The 18,875-nt window shown below is 36.7% G+C and overlaps 1 protein-coding gene and 1 non-coding gene across 2 annotated transcripts in view; both read left to right on the forward strand.

The window, feature by feature from the left end:
* The window catches only part of PLA2R1 (phospholipase A2 receptor 1), a 122,522-nt gene extending 110,265 nt beyond the window's left edge, over positions 1-12,257 (forward strand). Inside the window, exons 24-30 of the mRNA XM_052635592.1 lie at positions 2,212-2,450; positions 4,562-4,730; positions 6,535-6,675; positions 7,550-7,666; positions 8,925-9,101; positions 11,872-11,904; positions 12,025-12,257. Coding sequence (XP_052491552.1) covers positions 2,212-2,450; positions 4,562-4,730; positions 6,535-6,675; positions 7,550-7,666; positions 8,925-9,101; positions 11,872-11,904; positions 12,025-12,239 — 1,091 coding nt within the window. The 3' untranslated portion in view covers positions 12,240-12,257. The remainder of the gene's footprint in view (positions 1-2,211; positions 2,451-4,561; positions 4,731-6,534; positions 6,676-7,549; positions 7,667-8,924; positions 9,102-11,871; positions 11,905-12,024) is intronic.
* On the forward strand, positions 6,806-6,941 carry LOC128044059 (small nucleolar RNA SNORA21). Its single transcript, XR_008199038.1, has one exon. It is a non-coding gene; the product is annotated as a small nucleolar RNA SNORA21 (small nucleolar RNA).
* Positions 12,258-18,875: the final 6,618 nt, after the last annotated feature.

Consider the following 18,875-nt stretch of genomic DNA (forward strand, 5'->3'; position numbering starts at 1 on the left):
GCCTTCGTTTTATAAGTTTTATGCCATAAAATCCTCACAACAATTCTATGAAGTAGGTAAAAGCCTCTCCCTTTTACAGATGAGGACCTTGAGGCTTAGGAAAAATAAGGAACGTATTCAAGTTCTCTTGGTTAAATACAATGATTCTCTTCTATTCTAAGAATAGAATTGTTATATTTATTATAGGAATAGAATCATTGTCTTTAACAATAATGTTGACCTTTTTAGTACTCTCTGAACCAATTTCTCTCTTTGATGTTTCTGGAACTAAGAATATATATGATTTTTTGGAGACAGTATAGAGCAGTGGTGGTGGAGTTCAAATACCACCTGGGTTCCTACCCCATCTCTGTAAATAAACTGTCAGTAAAGTTTGTCATCTTCTCTGAATCTTCATTTCTGCATCTGTAAAATGGAATAATAATTATTTCATGGACTTTACATATATACAATGTTTAGCAAGTTCCAGCATATGTTTAAGAAACAGTTATTGTTTTCCTTATTACTGTTTTTATTATATTACTATTCAACTACATTAAGTTCTTGTGGTCTACAAATTCTGACTATCCAAATTCTGGCTCCTCTTCTTTATTTGTCATATGAATACGTGTTTGCCTTGGGTTTAGAACCTAAAGAGTTTGATTTGCCCAAAAGAATAAAGATATCTAAATGAAAAGAGAGACAAGGGCTAAATCAAGACCCCCAATTTTGAATTTGGTTTCCAGGGGACCTAGCTTTCTCAGGGAAGCAGATGGCATATTGTAGTGTTCAAAATCACTTATGTTTTGAAATGATGAAATCAACAACATAGTGAGAAATTCATATATGTGAAAATACAGGTGCATGACAGTGGGGAGAGTCAATTAAAATGGCACGAAATCACACATACAAAGAATTTCAGTTACTTTAGTTTTAATAACTGTTATTAAATAGCTACTTTGGTGTTATATTAGTTTTATATAAATAACGTTTAGACTTGGTACATCAGCTGGTAAACAAACTTCAGCAAAGAAAAACAGATGATGAAAGTGTGGTCCATCAAAATTTAGTTGGTAAAAAAATATTTTAGTTGGTGAATAGATTTGTTTCACTTTGGTTTTACAATATGTGTCACTGCTACACTGAGGTAACAGAGTCGGGAAAAGCCAAGTCCCCACTCTGCCATTTTTATGTCATTTTTATGTGGGAGAGTATGACAAGAATAGGAGAGGAGAGCAAGAAGTAGCTCTTACTGAGCGCCTGCTGAGTTCCACATCCTATAGCGAGTGCTCCCCATAAACATCTCCTTGAATTTTACCCTCACACTTCTAACAAAGGCTTTAGTAATCTCTCGCAGACCAGAAGTTTGCAGTTTAGAGAGACTGACTAATCTGGCCAAGGTCTCTAAGCCATTTCGGGTCAGGTCTGCGATTGAGTCCCAGGGCTTTGGGTCTGTCTACATCTCCCCGTGCTCCTTTTCACCCCAAATGTGATAAAACCAGTATACAGAGAGAAATCCCAGCTACTTTAGAGCAGACAGTTCAGAAATACCGTCTTTGTGTTCTAGAATTCCTAAATTTAGCCTGAATATAGGACAGAACAAAATGGCAAATGTGTGTATCAAAGAGGAAACATCTTTGTATAACACACGAGCTTGGTTTTCTCTTGATCACAGCCACTCATGAACACAAAGAATCAAGTATCATGTGTGGGAAAACCTAGTCTTTCATTTATAAATCTTGACTCTGACAGGGGGTGATGTATTAATAATAATGGTCTATAAGAACTGTAATGTATTTCTAAACATTTATTAACTTATTTTTAACTTCTCTTTAGAAATTATATTAATATTAAACAGGATAGCAACTATGAGTCTCAAAAGTTTAATAGTGTTATATTTTAGAATTAAACCTGCCTAATGAGGTCACTATCAGTTTCACCAAAAAGTGGTCAGTTTGACAAGGGATTATCAAAAACAGGAAATCTAGAAATGATTCAGTATATGTTTATATATGTTTAAAAACTCATTCATTAAATTTTCTAAGTGTTTTTGTCCTTTAGCATCACCTGTACTTACAGATACTGTCTTCAGTTTGAAGTAGTCAGTTCTGGGAAGAAAAACTCTGATGTTAACAATAGTATGGATCATTGTACTGGGATCCATGCTAAGCTTCGCCTCCCCTATTCTCATCCAGATGCTATAAATAATTTTTGTTTCTGTTCTTGTTCTAGATGCTTCTGGACACAGTATAAATACATCTGATATGTATCCAATCCCTAATACCTTAGAATATGGAAACAGAACTTACAAAATAATTAATGCAAATATGACTTGGTATACAGCACTAAAAACCTGCCTGATGCATGGAGCAGAACTGGCCAGCATTACAGACCAGTACCACCAGTCTTTCCTCACTGTTATCCTTAACCGGGTGGGATATGCCCACTGGATTGGACTGTTCACTGAAGATGTAGGTTCCCTAAAATCCCTTAAGTTTCACATCTACCTCTTTAGTGAGATAGCCACTGACATTACCACAGAAAAACAGAGTCACGAAATAACAGTAAATGTAACATTTGAGTAATTGGATTATACAATAACTATTGACCAACCCTATGAACAATGGAGAAGTAAATGGCAACCCATTCCATTATTTTTGCCTGGAGAATTCCATGGACAGAGCAGCCTGGCGGGCTATAGTCCATGGGGTCACAAAGTGTCGGACATGACTGAGCAGCTAATACTATGAGCATCAGTAACTATTGACCAACCTTATGAGCAGCATATGACTACAAAATAAAGGTGTCCCTTTTTAGAGGAAATAACTACTTGCCTAATTTCTGGAAATTAATACCCTTCAAAGGTTCTCTGAAGATGTCTGAGAAATTTCAGGATACTGCCTCATATGTGCACGAGAATATATCCTGAACTCAAACACCTGAATTCGGGTAATTTGCTGCAATTAAAGAATCCCCAAGAAAAATGAATCATGCCTCCTGCCTAGAAATTTGGTCATTAATTAATTCAGTACTCCTTGTAATTTAACATGTATGTTATTTTTCCCCTCTAGTGATATGGTTTGGAAAATAATATTTTTTAAATGAAAGTGGTTACTCAAATAATGAAAAATAAACCTATTCAATCCTGACCTCTAGTTCCACTCCTCAAAGTCAATCACTGTAAACAGTTTCTTGTATGTCATTTACAAATTTTCTGTGTATGCATATATATATGTAATGTATTAAAAGGTATACTTTTTTAAATATGTGAGCTCATACTATATATATACTGTCCTTAACCTTGCCTTTTTATTAATATAGGTTGTACAGCTTTCTGTGTCAGCTCATAAAAGTCTGATACAGTCTTTGAGACAGCAGCATATACTGATATGCCACAATTTATTGAACCACTCTCCTGTGAATGGACTTTTGGGTTCTTCCCAGTTCTCACAGTTCCAAACAAGGCACAACAAATATCCTTGTACAAGTAGGGTAAATCCCCAGAAGTGAAGTACACTTTAAATTTTAACAAGAAATGGTGCCAAATTGCCCTCCAAAAGTTTGTGACAATTTACATGCTAAAAACAGTATACGATAACGTCTAGTTTTTCACATCCTTGTCAACACTGGGTATGTCAAAATTTTAATCCTTGCCAGTAGGATAGCTGAAAGGATGGTATTTCATGGCTGTTTGTTGCATTTATTGTTGTTGTTGTTGTTTTCCTTATCGTATTTTTGTATTACAGAATGTGTTAACTTTCTGTAGGCAATTTTGCTTTATGGTCTCTGGATTATTTTATCAGACATGGAAAGACTTTTCCCATGTTAAAAGCATAAACTATTTAGCCAAGTTTTCTTTGGCACTTTTATGTTTTCAACTACATGCATGAACCTGTAGATGCTGTTGTTGTTTAGCTGCTAAGTCATATCTGACTCTTTCACAAGCCCATGGACTATGGCCCGCCAGGCTCCTCTGTCCATGGGATTTCCCATATAAGAATACCAGAGTGGGTTGTCATTTCCTTCTCCAGGGGATCTTCCTGACCCAGGGACTGAACCTGTGGCTCAATCTTAAATTTATTTTGGTGTAAAGACCGAGACGGGCTTCCCTGGTGGCTCAGTGGTAGAGAATTCACCTGCCAATTCAAGAGACGCGTGTTTGATCCCTGGGTTGGGAAGATCCCCTAAAGGAGGAAATGGCAACCCGCTTCAGTATTCTTGCCTGGGAAATCTTGTGGACAGAGGAGCCTGGCGGGCTACAGTCCATGGGGTCACAAAAGAGTTGGACACAACTTAGCGACTAAACAACAATAAAGAACAAGATATAGAACAGCTTCACTCTGACTGCTTACTGGGGAATTTGATGGACAGGAACCAAGGATTCCCCCAAACTAAAAAAGATACTGCTTGTGTCAGAGAGTCCTTTTTGTCAGGCCATACTCACAAGCTGTCCTAGGCTTCCTAAAATATGTCTAGAAGTGGAAATAAAAATCCATGTGTGAATTCAGGGCTGCTCAGACAGCACTGGCCGACGCCACCAGCATTCACAGCAAGGAAATGATGGTCCAATTTCTCTCCACAGAACGGTCTTAATTTTTACTGGTCAGATGGTACCAAATCCTCCTTCACTTTTTGGAAAGACGATGAATCATCCTTCCTTGGCGACTGTGTTTTTGCTGACGCCCATGGACGCTGGAGTAGCACAGCCTGCGAGTCGTATCTGCAAGGAGCCATTTGTCAAGTGCCCACTAGTAGGTTCTATTCAACTCAAGAAATATGTGCTGTGAACCTGTACTGTGCAAGGCACTGTGCTAAGCAGGAGCTTTGAGGGAAAGTAGAAAGAATTCTCTGCCTTCAAGAAGGATTTGGTCTGGTAGGTGATATACAGACAAACAACTGTTACAGGAGGCAGGCTACCAAATGATACAAGAACCATAGCAAGCGTTGTGGGGGTTAGCAAGAAAGTGGACACATTAGATTCACTTGGGGAAAAGTAAAAAGGTTTCTTGAAGGACATGACTGTGGAGATTGGTCTTGATGAATGGGTGGAATCAGGAAACTCTGGGGCATGGCAAGGCACTCTGAGCAGAAAGGCCTGGGCACACATGGAAGGAAGAAAGGATTGGACATGTCTAAGTAAAGCTGGTGTTGGGATTTTCCTGCATGGCAGGTTTATGGTGAGAGAAGTAAGAAATCAAGCTAGAACCATGGATTAGGAGCAGGTGTGGAGGATCTTGAATACTGAGGACTTGTTTAAGTCCAAGACTAATAAGATGCTAGAACCATCATCATCATAGTAATAATATTCATACTTGTATGCAAATATAAAACATAGTAATAATGACAATAAATCTCATTACACTTAAAAGTCACCTTGTCCAACCAGGTGAGCTTTAAAAATTAAACTTAAACTCAGAGCATTAGATAGCTTCCTGAAGATCTCATAGATGTCTAACAACTACTTCTTGGAGTAGAAGCCAAGTTTCCTTGATCTCTGATGTCATATCTATCCCATTAAATCAGGGCCCTTTTCTTTTGATTGCTTTGGCATATAAAAAGAGAGTTCCTTAACACTAACTGGTTTCTTTTTAAATCTCTCATTTAGTAAGTGTGCATGTATTTACTTATACTCCGGATGCTGTAAGTCAAATAGCACACATATTACATAACTTCAGATCAAAACAATTTAGGACAAAAATGTAAATGATAGTCACATATATTGGGAAAGCCAATTCTCCTTCTAAAACACTGTAAAATTATCCTTCTTTTCTCAATAACACTGCATTTACTGAGTGCTTAAGTTGTTAGACACTAGCCCACCTAAACTTCTTAAGTTGTAAGAAGGATGTTATTGTTAACTCTCTTTTATGTGTGTGGGAGTGTGGGGAAGATGGTAACATACCCACAGCCACACACCTAGGATCTCAGCGTGGATGTGTCTGACTCTCATGCTTGCCCTCTGAAGCTAAGTCCATCCCAAATTCCACTTAGTTATATGTGGTGTTATGTTATGTCATGTTATATCATGATATGATATATTATGATATGACGTTACTTTGTTATGATGTTATATTATGATGTGTTATGCTGTGCTATGTTATGATACTTTATTGAATGATTTATTTTCTCTCATAAGTTAACTAGCAGGTAAGGGTTTACTAAATCTTCACCACTGAATGGAACACATTTTGTTCATTTGAAGTGCCTTTTTGTCAACTTCATTCAGCTGCTAGTATTTCTATGAATCTCATTCCCCAGTTTTTCCAATCATTTTTCCAATCCTAATTGTAAATATGAAAGATAGCACCCAAACTAAGCCTATGAAGCTATGCATTAATATACCCTGTTATGTATAGGTAAAGATTATTTCTGTCAGACATGCTATAAGCCATTTCAGTTTTGTGATCATTTACATTAAACCCACTCTTTCAGAGTATTATCATGAAAATCTCATTACATATATTTATCTTGGTCTTTCATAGAGTGTAATACAATGTTTATCTCAATAAATGAACCCAGTTACCTCCCTGAAATCATAACTGATTTTGTTCATAGAAACAAGATCATCTGGACACCTAGAGTTGTGCTCAGAAGCATCAATTCCCTGGATAAAATTCAAAAGTAATTGCTACAGTTTTTCTACAGTCCTAGACAGTACAAGTTTTGAGGCTGCTCATGGATTTTGCAAAAAGAAAGGTAATTCTTTTGTGGTGGTAAAATGCTTTCAATGAGTTCCTTCTTGACATTTCAGTAAACAATGTCATTTCTTCATTTGTCTGATAATTCAGTGACTTTAGGAGCAAAACAAAAATAATTGAAATAGTACCCTCTTTTAAAAGCACTCAGTGGGCCTTTTGCTAATGACCCGCTGAGCTGTCAAGAAAGGGCAGAGTGAAAACACCGCTTTTGGGTGAAGTGGCAGCATGTTGTGTTGTTTTGCTTCAATTGGTGGTGTGACAAGGTGGGAAAAAAAAATTGAAAAAGTAAATATTATTGAATTTATAGCTAATATGTCCAGAATACAATGAAAAACCCAAGGTGATGTCTCAGGATACTGCACATTCCCAAGAAAGTGTTTCCTTTGAATGTATCTGAATATGAGTCTTAACTGTTCTCCCAAATTAACACTCTATGCTTTAAGTACCAGTTTGCATCTTCTAATGTGTCATATTACCTTTAAATTTTTAATCAAAAATTACTTATTTACAATGGAAATTTTCACTTTTCAAAACCTGAGCTTTTTTTTAATTGAAGTATAGTTGATTTACAATGTGTTAGTTTCTGGTATACAGTGTTTTTCTCTCTTTTGCTTTAGGAGTCTGACCTAAGAAAATATTGCTATGATTTATGTCAGAAAATATTTTGCTTATGCTTTCCTCTAGCAGTTTAGTGGTGTTACATCTTACCTTCAAGTCTTTAAAACATTTTGAGTTTACTTTTGTGTATGGTCTTTGAGGGAGTGCTCTAACATTGATTTATATGTGTCAAAGGCTGAGGTTTATGAATTATTTTAATTATATTTACATATATACACAAATACTTATTCATTTGCTACTTGTCTCTTTTATAGGCTCTAATCTTTTAACAATCAAAGATGAAGCTGAAAACTCTTTTCTTCTAGAAGAGCTTTTAGCTTTCCGTTCTTCAGTCCAGATGATTTGGCTGAATGCTCAGTTTGATGGTGACAGTAAGTAACATGGGTAGAAAAGAGGAGAGGGCATAAATAAATACACAGTGGTCAAGGTTGATGCAAATGACATCTGCAAACCAGAAAGCTCTCCTTGGGCCCATTTGCTGTGAAAAAATATCATAAATCCTAAAGCCATTTCTTCCAAAGACAACGTTGCTAACCTTTTTTTATAACCCTCTTGTTCTCTGAAATAATCCCAGAAAACCAAAAATGAAAACAAACAACAAGTTTATTTTATACTTAATCTCACATTATGAAGATGTTTGACTGGAACTTTGTGTTCACAGACTTAGTCATAAGACACCAAAGCCATATTTACTTTAAAATATCCTGGGTTCCCAAATGTCATATAAGAGCACAATAGAGTTATGGAAACGTCCCAGTGATAAATAGTGCTAATAGAATTGTTATTTGCTACTCATAAAAGCCAGAGTTTGTAATTAGATGAGAGCATGATTTTTTTTCTTTACATTATTGATGGTTATTGAAAGTACTTGTATCAGAAGAAAGGGGACGCATGTATACCTGTGGCTGATTCACGTTGATATATGACAGAAACAAACACAACATTGTAAAGCAATAATCCTCCAATTAAAAATAAATAAATTAAACAAAGAAAGTACTTATAAAGAAAATTACTTGACACAGGGGTATACCAAGGTGGAGGATGGGTCCACACTGGGAAAGAAAAGTATTTCAATCACAGATACTGCTTAAAACTTCTAGCACAGGGTGATAATAAAAAAGCTGACAGACATATGCTTAGTTATAGTGCTTGTTTTAAATCCTTTTCATACAAGGCACCTCCTTATCACTTACACACAGATAGATTCTACCAGCATCTTCACCCTTTGGTACACCACTGGCTTGCTTTTTTAAAGAAGCTCACCGTAAAATTCTTTTAAAAAGTGAGCTCTTTTGTAATGATATAGATGTTAGGACTTCAAATGATTTCTTTAAGTTGGTTATAATGATAAAGAACTTTTAAAATTCAAACTGTTATATTAAGAAACATGATGTCTCAAATGAACTGCATTAGAACCTCGTATCTACCATAAAGAGAGTTGTTCACAAGACAGCTTTACTAACACCTACCTCTTGATGATGAGCTCATGATTGCACCTACTGAATTGAATGCTTCAGATAAGGAAAGTCTCATTAAATTTAGGGGCTGCTTTCTATGGTTTATTCCACACTTAGTATGTTTGATAACCATGCATGCAATTCATAATAAGTTAGCATTTTTTTTCCACAGATGAAACCATAAAGTGGTTTGATGGAACTCCCACAGATCAATCAAACTGGGGTATTCGGAAGCCAGAGGTGGACCACTTCAAACCCCATCTGTGTGTTGCCCTGAAGATTCCTGAAGGAGTGTGGCAATTATCCTCATGTCAAGACAAAAAGGGATTTATATGTAAAATGGAAGCAGGTAGGTAAAGTTCAAAGGTAAATCCTCATTTGATTCCACCCTGACTAAAGCTTACCCACCTCTTTACACTTAAAACTTTTAAAATTCAGGTATTCAGAGAGTATTCAAACAGATTCTGACATTATTGTCTTGTTTTACATCAAATAATTTACAGAACATACCAGCTTTCTCTCATATGCAGAGAAAAATCATTATAAATCAACTCAAAGACTATGACTTTCTTGTGTCATCTGGCTGTTATATTAATGGGCAAAAAAGCAGTTTTACCTCAAGCAAATAGAGCTGGAAATGTAAACAAGCAACTCTCATTCTGGCAACTGCAACTCAGAATTTTAAAGTATCATTTTTGGTCACAGGAAATATAATTCAGGCCTAGGTATCCTTACTGTGGATAAGTCGATGTGTTTTTCTACTGCAAGGCATAGTATATTATAAATCATATTTTAACTTCATCTTTGTGGTGATAAAAATTTAGAAATATAAGCCAGAAAATTCTAGTCAGTTGCAAATGATAGAGATTTCTAAGACAGGATTATTGACAGTGGAAGATGTTTATAATAATCACAACAGTTTCCAGATGCCAGTATTATAAAGAACAGGGGATTGATGTGGTATGGGCTCCTGAAGAAAACTTTAGAGAGGGGATGAGGCTTTGGAATAGTAAAAGATAAAGAGAATAGAGGAGGGAAAGAATACTGGAGAAACGTTTCAGTAAGACAAAAGACAGAAATAGAGAATGAACTTAAGGCTAGTCCACATTAGGTGGTGATGGGGGTAAAAGCATATTTCTGTAGGCTCCATCCACAGGGAGTGCTGGGTTAAAGAGCTGAACTTCATGGTGAAGGACACGCGGAACCCCTAAGTACTCTGTCGATACCTACAGTGGATGTAAGGGAGATGGTTGTAATTTGAGCCCTAGAACCAGAACAAAAATGGAGGGAGGAAATGGAAAAGAGAATCATCAGTCTTTAGTGACTGATTAGATATTGGCAATGAAAAAGCAAAAACTGGTAGGTATAGGAACCAAAGTTTGAGGTTCCAAAAGTGTGGGTATCAGCTCTGTGTGGAAAACATAGCTAACCTAATAGTGTGCCCAAGCAACCACTAGCATTCAGCTATCAAGAACAAATTAGAAACACCTCATGTCTGTTCAAATCTTTAAGGTTTCCTGTACTACACAGGACACCTCTTTCATCCTTCACGGCCAGTTTTCAAGGCAGTGAAACAGATACAACATTCCCATGTTACAGATGAGAAAAGTACTTGTCCAAACTGAGGCCACAGAGAGGAGTACCCAAATTTTCTGACTCCATGTGTCCCTTCTACACCTGCCCACTGCCTCCATCCTGAGAATGAATACCCATTCATCAGTCTTTCTTTGATAAGTATCCTTCAGTTCAGTTCAGTTCAGTTGCTGAGTCGTGTCCGACTCTTTGCGACCTCATGAATCGCAGCACTCCAGGCCTCCCTGTCCATCACCAACTCCTGGAGTTCACTCAGACTCACGTCCATCGAGTCAGTGATGCCATCCAGCCATCTCACCCTCGGTCGTCCCCTTCTCCTCCTGCCCCCAATCCCTCCCACCATCAGAGTCTTTTCCAATGAGTCAACCCTTCATATGAGGTGGCCAAAGTACTGAAGTTTCAGCTTTAGCATCATTCCTTCCAAAGAAATCCCAGGGCTGATCTCCTTCAGAATGGACTGGTTGGATCTCCCTGCAGTCCAAGGGACTTTCAAGAGTCTTCTCCAACACCACAGTTCAAAAGCATCAATTCTTCGGCGCTCAGCCTTCTTCACAGTCCAACTCTCACATCCATACATGACTACTGGAAAAACCATAGCCTTGACTAGACGGACCTTAGTTGGCAAAGTAATGTCTCTGCTTTTGAATATGCTATCTAGGTTGGTCATAACTTTTCTACACACAATACTACATTTTCAATAATATTTTGTAAAATCATACCGTATTGTTTTTAAATTGCAAAATCAAGGTTTTATACATATATATAAGTGTGTTTTTGTTACTGGTAACAATGTTGACATTTCTTCATGGGTCTTAAGTAGTGCACCAAGTAGTCCTTCACTGACAAGTCCTTTACTGCTCTTTCTCTGGGTCATTCCCTGTATAATTCTCTGGATCTTTGCCTAGATCAAAAATAGCAGAGTTCAAATTCTGATATAGAGTCTACTTGGAAAAGATATATTCTTTCAGTAGAAGATCCTCAAACAGGAACCCTCAAACTTTTTGAATGGAAGAGCTATTACTCATTTCCCAAGATTCTTGTGACATGAGAAGGTACTCATTTTTTAAATCTGCAAAAAAACAGGGAGGTTATCATCGCTGGACCAACTCCACATCAGATCCCAACAAAACTGAGTTCCTTGTAGGCAGGGACTATATTTCACTCATATTTTTATTGCAGCACAGTGCTGAGACTGGATGAGGATTCTTCAGCTTAAAAAAGGCAGTATATGTCTTTGTGAGCACTAATATTGATGATTAAATAAATCAGGGGTCAGCAAATTTTTCTTGTAAAGGATTAAATAGTAAATATTTCAGGATATAGGAGCCATATGGTCTCTGTCACACTTCAACTGTAGCAAAAAAGCTGCCAAAGACGACAGAAAGATGGCTGAGTTCTAATTAAACATTACTTATAAAGACATGTGCTCATATTTGATCCATGGGCCATCATTTTTTGAAGTAATTACATAACTTTGCTGAATTAAAAGGAAAATTTCATCTCAATATCTTTGTATTTGATTTTAGATATTCACACAGTAAAGAAGCATCCAGGAAAAGGTAGGTTTGGAACAGTAGAAAACATTTTGATTTTTCATAGAAATAAAATAGAAAGTAACATGTGGAAGTAACCATCTGACTTCATTGTCACTGAAGTTTTCTTTTTTCATCTCCTTGCAGGACCAAGTCACAGCATTATACCTCTTACAGTAGCACTGACACTGATAGTGATTCTGGCAATTTCCACACTTTCTTTCTGCATGTACAAGCGCAGGAACATTATCTTCAGGAGACTTGCTCAGCTTAGAAATCCTTACTATCCTTCAGGCAACTTTAGTACAGTACATTTAGAAGAAAATATTCTCATTTCTGATCTTGAGAAGAATGACCAATAATAATGAAGTGAGAGAACGTCACGGCGGTGAGAATGAGCAAAGAAGAGTATTTTCCTTTACAGACCAGATGCCACTATAATGTGAATCGTGTCACCATCTTCATTATTCTTAAAATGATTACTGGTTTTGAACTGTAACCAAATCAGATAGGTGTTCATTTATTTATTTCCTCAAACTCTGATCTATTCTTAAAAGGGGGAAATTTTACAGTGCTTATTATTCAGAAAACAAGAACTATTAAAAGAAACTCCCAAATGAGACCCCTCAAACCAACATGAATAATGGTTTTTGCATTAATATGCTTTTACCAAAAATTCTGGGGAATTTTTAAGCTAATTTGATATCTATTCAGATGTTTACCAATACTCATTCCATGAAAAGAGAGGGGGACGGGAAGCAAAACAAATTTTAAAGTCCTCCACTCGTAGAAGAAAGAGAAAAAGCTTCTGAGAGGATTCTTGTTTGGTTTTTATTCAATCAGTTTAACAGCAGAGTTTGCAAAACACTAATATCTCAGCTTAATACTCACAGGTTCTGGACTCTATACTAATATTTAGGGTGACATTCATTTTTATTAGTTCTGTCTTCTCAAACTAAAGGAAAAGAAAAATAACCTTTCTTTAAATAGTAAAGATCTTTTAGTAGCACACTTTCACAAGCAACCATGCAATGTGACCTAAAGTCATCAATTACTAAATGATAACAAAGTTAGTTTTAAAAAAACCGTATAGATAAGCTCAAAGGAATATATTGAGATCTTAATACTTTTAAAATTTATGAGCTTTATTTAAGACTAAAGATATAAAGTGTATACCACTCCTAACAACCAAAAGATATAAAATGTAACTTGAATTTAAAGGGGAAAAGTTAAAGATCTGAATTACAGTTTCATTAGAATGAGACTAGAGGATGTGATGAGAAGTAGTAAAAAATTACTCTCCAGAGTAATCTAGATACCTTTGCTGTATAGAGTTTATTTAGTAAATTATGGTTTGGGGGAACCACCTCCATTTGCATTGGACTAGTTAGTGTGGTCAGTAAAAAATAAAAGCATGATACTAATCCATAAATTAAAAATCACAGGCTTGGTCTTCCTTCATTCATTTCTTATAAACAAAAAAGACTTCATAATCAATATTCAAAACTTTACTCGTTACATAAATGTTTATCAAGTTCCTGTTAAGAACCAAGAGCCATTTTAGAAACTGGAGGTACTGGGGTAAGCACTTAGTTTCTAATGAAGGAAAACCAACAGTAAAGCAGTCAAGAAACAGAATAAAATAGCAGGTGGGTATGAAGACTAAGTAAGGGCCTATGATAGAGAGAAACTGGGAGAGTCTCCCTAGAGTGTGCATTTTCATTATTACAACCAGCTGCCTCAAAACTGGTGGAAAACAGCCACAAGATGAAGCTAAGAGAAAGTAGTAATAAGCCTCTACATGGAAAACTGTCATCATTAGAAACACAATTTGAAGAATGTGTCCTAAGAATGAAGTCTTTGTGGCCTGAAACATTAATACAGAGTCCAAAAGCAGCTGTTTGCTACTGCTGTGCCATTACATGCTGAGACCATCTACTTCCATAATTTTGCTTGTTCAGGGACTTTTTCTAAAGATATTACATTATGTGGCAGTTGCATGTTTATGACTCAAAAGAAGAACTGGCCTGGACTAACCAGATGTTTAGCCCAATTTAATCATCTGTCAAGTGAAATTAAAGTTCTGTTCTTATCCGTTGTCTTGCTAAAAACTGCTAATCAACTATCCTTCCAGTGAAGGTATATTGAAGTGAATAGTCAGTCACACATAAAAATTTGACAAAGTATGTCATTAGTAAAGTGATTTTGCAGGTAAAAACTGTACTGTGCATCAGTGCTCTGTACTTTGATATTTAGTATCCAAACCACATCCCCATGGACAGGTCACACACTACTTACCATTAATGAAAGTACAGAAATAAGAAGTACTGAGATATTCTGCTTTATTCATATATGTGCACTTTAAAAAAACTTTCTTCCACAACTATTTTTTTTTTTAATTTTTATTTTTACTTTATTTTACTTTACAATACTCTATTGGTTTTGCCATACATTGACATGAATCCGCCACGGGTGTACATGAGTTCATCTGAGCTAGACTTCATAGCTATACAAGAAAAGAAACAAAATAGCAGGGTCACAAACTGAGTTCAGTTCAGTCGCTCAGTCAACTCCAACACTTTGTGACCACATGGACTGCAGCCTGCCAGGCTTCCCTGTCCATCACCAACTCCCGGAGCTTGCTCAAACTCACGTCTATTGAGTCAGTGATTCTATCCAACCATGTCATCCTCTGTCATCCCCTTCTCCTCCTGCCTTCAATCTGTCCCAGCATCAGGGTCTTTTCCAGTGAGTCAGTTCTTTGCATCAGGTGGCCAAAGTATTGGAGCTTCAGCTTTGGCATCGGTCCTTCCAATGAATATTCAGGACTTATCTCCTTTAGGATGGACTGGTTGGATCTCCTTGCAGTCCAAGGGACTCTCAAGTGTCTTCTCCAACACCACAGTTCAAAAGCATCAATTCTTCAGTGCTCAGCTTTCTTTATGGTCCAACTCTCGCATCCATACATGACTACTGGAAAAACCATAGCTTTGACGAGATGGGCCTTTGTTGACTAAGTAATGTCTCTGCTTTTTAATATGCTGTCTAGGTTGGTCTTAGCTTTTCTTCCAAGGAGCAAGCATCTTTTAATTTCATGGCTGCAATCACCATCTGCAGTGATTTTGGAGCCCCCCAAAATAAAATCTGTCACTGTCTCCATTGTTTCCCCATCTATTTGCCATGAAGTGATGGGACTGGATAATTAATATGCTCCCTCCAAAAAGAGTCAATTATTTTCTATAGCTCTGAGTGATGAGAAATTTTAAAGATCTTTCCAACTGAAGATATCTTGGGTTCTTCAATTTCAACTGTCTCAGTTTAAATGTTTCTTCTATTGAAATTTCCACTTCCTATCAAGGGTGCATTACCTGGTCTCATTAGATAAACATTCAGTCTTCTGGAGTTGACATTCCCTTCTCAAAATGGTGATTGGATATATGAAACTCATTGTGTCCTTGCAGTGGGGGCTTCCCTGATAGCTCAGCTGGTAAACAATCTGCCTGCAATGCAAGAGACCCCGGTTCAATTCCTGGGTCAGGAAGATCCACTGGAGAAGGGATAGGCTACCCACTCCAGTATTCTTGGACTTCCCTTATAGCTCAAGTTGGTAAAGAATCTTCCTGCAGTGTGGGAGATCTGGGTTCAATCCCTGGGTTGGGAAGATTCCCTGGAGAAGGGAAGAGCTACCCATTCCAGTATTCTAGCCTGGAGAATTCCATGGACTGTATAGTCCAAAGGGTCACAAAGCATCGGACACGACTGAGTGACATTCACCTTCACTTGTGTCCTTGTGGCACAGCGGTGGGGGGGGAGGGGGGAGTAGGAGTAGGTGATAACTGACTGGGAGTCCTGCTGGCATCTTTATGGAGTCTGTATTTGGTGTAACGTGTAGTCTAGTCTCTTGGTTTGGCCCCATCCTGGCTTTCCCTGGCACTGCCTCTCCCTAGAGAATTGTCTGTGATTCCCATTCAATTCCCTACCTGGATATTACAATTCTAGACAATAAAGCCACGTCACATCTGCAGTAGCATCATCAGCTACTCTCTTAGTCAGGAGGCTTAATACTATAGCAAACAATCCCCAAATCTCATTGACTTAGTACAACAAAGGTTTATTTCTCATCCACACCAGCTTTGCTCTATTCAGTTATTCATGGGTCCAGGCTCCTCCTAAATATCCATAGTAGGACCTCTATCTCCAAAAGCTTTGGTTGCCTCAGAGGTCCCTTTCCTCTGCCTCACAGAAGCTAAAGATCTCCTTGAGTAATTATGTAGTTTCCATGGGCTATTGAAATACATTCTCCATATTAACAGTCTTTAACTTGAGAACATGTACCCTATGGGTACATAAAGACTTCCAAGGGATACAGGGGCAGGGATATTGCTGGGGAGCTCAGTTTCCAGATTCTTTAGCCTTTAAATGTATTCTTTCTTAGAAGTTACTTGCCTGAGATCAAGGTGTCATGCTAGTTCTTCTTTCCCATCTCTTTTAGCAGAAATGTCTATCTCTACCTCGAAAAAAATAAAAGACATGGCTTTTACTCAAAATATGATGATGATGCCTTATCTTAAAGTCCATGGACCAAAGACAGAAAAAAATTTCAAAATAATGATGTCACTGAAATTTCTTTTAATAAAGGAATTCTTAAAGCCACATATATTCTCATGTCTTGCCCTCTTTTCATACATTTTTCTGTTAAGGATGAAGTGATAAATTAGACATGGGTTATTTTGCCCATGTTGGGATAGTCTAAATTAATACGCATTTCATATACACATATACAAACAGCAGGAGTGATAACTACCTTCCTTTGAGACTTTATCTCATCCAGCCCCTGTCTATTATGAAAGACTGTATCTGGAGAGACTATCTCAGAAAAGCAAAGTAAAGACAGTGCAACTGTCGATAAGACCCTGAAGTGTCACTTTATAAGCTCATGGCAAGGCTCTGTGTTTTATTTATCTTAGATTTCTAACTGAGCTTTGGGGAAGAGTATTATCATGCTTATTTGAACTGAAAAATGAAATCATAATTTTTTGAACATTGTCTTATTTGGCTCATTTGACAATAAAGATTGGCTTTACCAATTAGGTTTTATGCTGAAAATTTTCATTAAATTGGATGAACTATACATGCAAATCAAGTGTTCAGATTAAAGCATGTATAAAATAAAGACATTTAATAGAAAAGTAGTATTGACCAAAGTATGATAAAATTAGCAATATTTTATTTTTCCCAACCTTTGAATGCCAGGCAAAACAAGGTGCCCATAAGTGAAAGAGTAATAGGTATAACTGATAGTCATTTTAAAAAGGAGTAGAGAACTCTGAAGTTTCTGGGTCTAGAAGCACAACATGACACTTCTTCTCATGTACCATTGGCCAGAATTAGTCACAGGGTCCAATGTAACTGCAGGGAAGTCTGGGAGGTCTCCCAGTGTGCTCAGGAAGGAGAGGATAATGGACAACAGTGAGCACCAACAACCTCTGCCAGCTTTCTCAGCACATATAGCTACAAAAGAAAGGGGCTGGGGAGAATGGTACATCCATTTCATAAAGATGAAATATAACATTTTTTAATATATACTAATTATTTATCAACCATTGTAATATATTCATATTTGTAGATAATAATTGTAATAATAGTAATTGTAATGGCAACTCAATACAGAAGAAAATGTTTATTTAATACAGCCTATGTTCACAGGGAAATTTAAAAAAATAATTTTTACTTATCTTTTTATTGTAGGCAAATATGACAAGGAAATTAATAAAATAGTTTCAAGAATAAAAATATATTACATTAGGATAAAATTCATAGGGGGATTGGAATAGAAATACAAGACTAAACAGAAAAAGAAACAAGAATCTTTGACTGCTAAAAGTTTGTATTTCTATTTTTAAATAGACTATGATAGAATTCAAACTGTTATGGTATTACCAATCAAAAGAATTAGGGCTTCTTGGTGAAGTGATTGGTTTCAGGTCTGGGGCAGGAAAAAAACAAGATGAAACTGGAATATCTTGTAATGCCAGAAAGTAAGGAAATGCTCACAAAAAGATGAGATCATGTCCAAAGGACACAGGACCAAACTGAAGGAGCTCCCAGTGGTCAAAATTGGAACACTGAGTAACAAAATAATAATAGTACTGGATTTTAAGCATAGAATGTCTATGAGTTCATATTAATGTAAATAAATAAATAAACAAGTAAGCAAATCAAGGAGAAGCAGCAGTTCTTTTCTACAGAAGAATTCCAATTAAAAATGTAGAAGGAATGAGAGAGACAAAAATCACCATTAGGAAAACACAACAGTAATAATTGTTACAGCAAGATCCACTAGTGGGTTCTAAAATTCTTGGGTGAACATTTAAGAAGAAACAGGAAATTTTCATAGCCTTAATATATTGCCTCCAAAATAGTCATAAATTATAACTGGAATTCCATTAATTCCGGTTAATTATAACTGGAATTCCACTTCCATTATACCTGGAAAGTACTAACTTTATAAGAGAAACCTCAGGGTTAAGATAAGCAGTAATGAGCCACAGCAGCATCTGGTATCCTCTAGCATCATGCCCTAAGAAGGGCACATGACTCTTTTGGTGTCCACCCAAATAATGCGTAATCCCGATTTAACAATAAAAAACATCAGACAAATTCAAACTGACAAGCATTACACAAAATAATTGATGACTTCAAAAGTGTCCAGGTCATGAAACATAAGGAAAGATTGAGGAAATGTCACAGATTGGAGGAGAATAAGGAGCCATGACAACTAAATGCAAGGTAAAATCCTGAATTGGATCCTGAAACAGAAAATGGGTATTGTGGAAAAACGTGAAATTATAATAAAATTTGTAGTTAGCAGTATATATATACCATTAGAAGCTGAGTGAATGGTGTATAGAAATTCTCTGTACTATGCTGGTACTGCACTGTGCTAGAAATTTTCTATAAATCTAAAGTCATTTCAAAATAAAAAGTTAAAAATAGGC

This window comes from Budorcas taxicolor, chromosome 2 (assembly GCF_023091745.1).
Source record: "Budorcas taxicolor isolate Tak-1 chromosome 2, Takin1.1, whole genome shotgun sequence".
NCBI lineage: Eukaryota > Metazoa > Chordata > Mammalia > Artiodactyla > Bovidae > Budorcas > Budorcas taxicolor.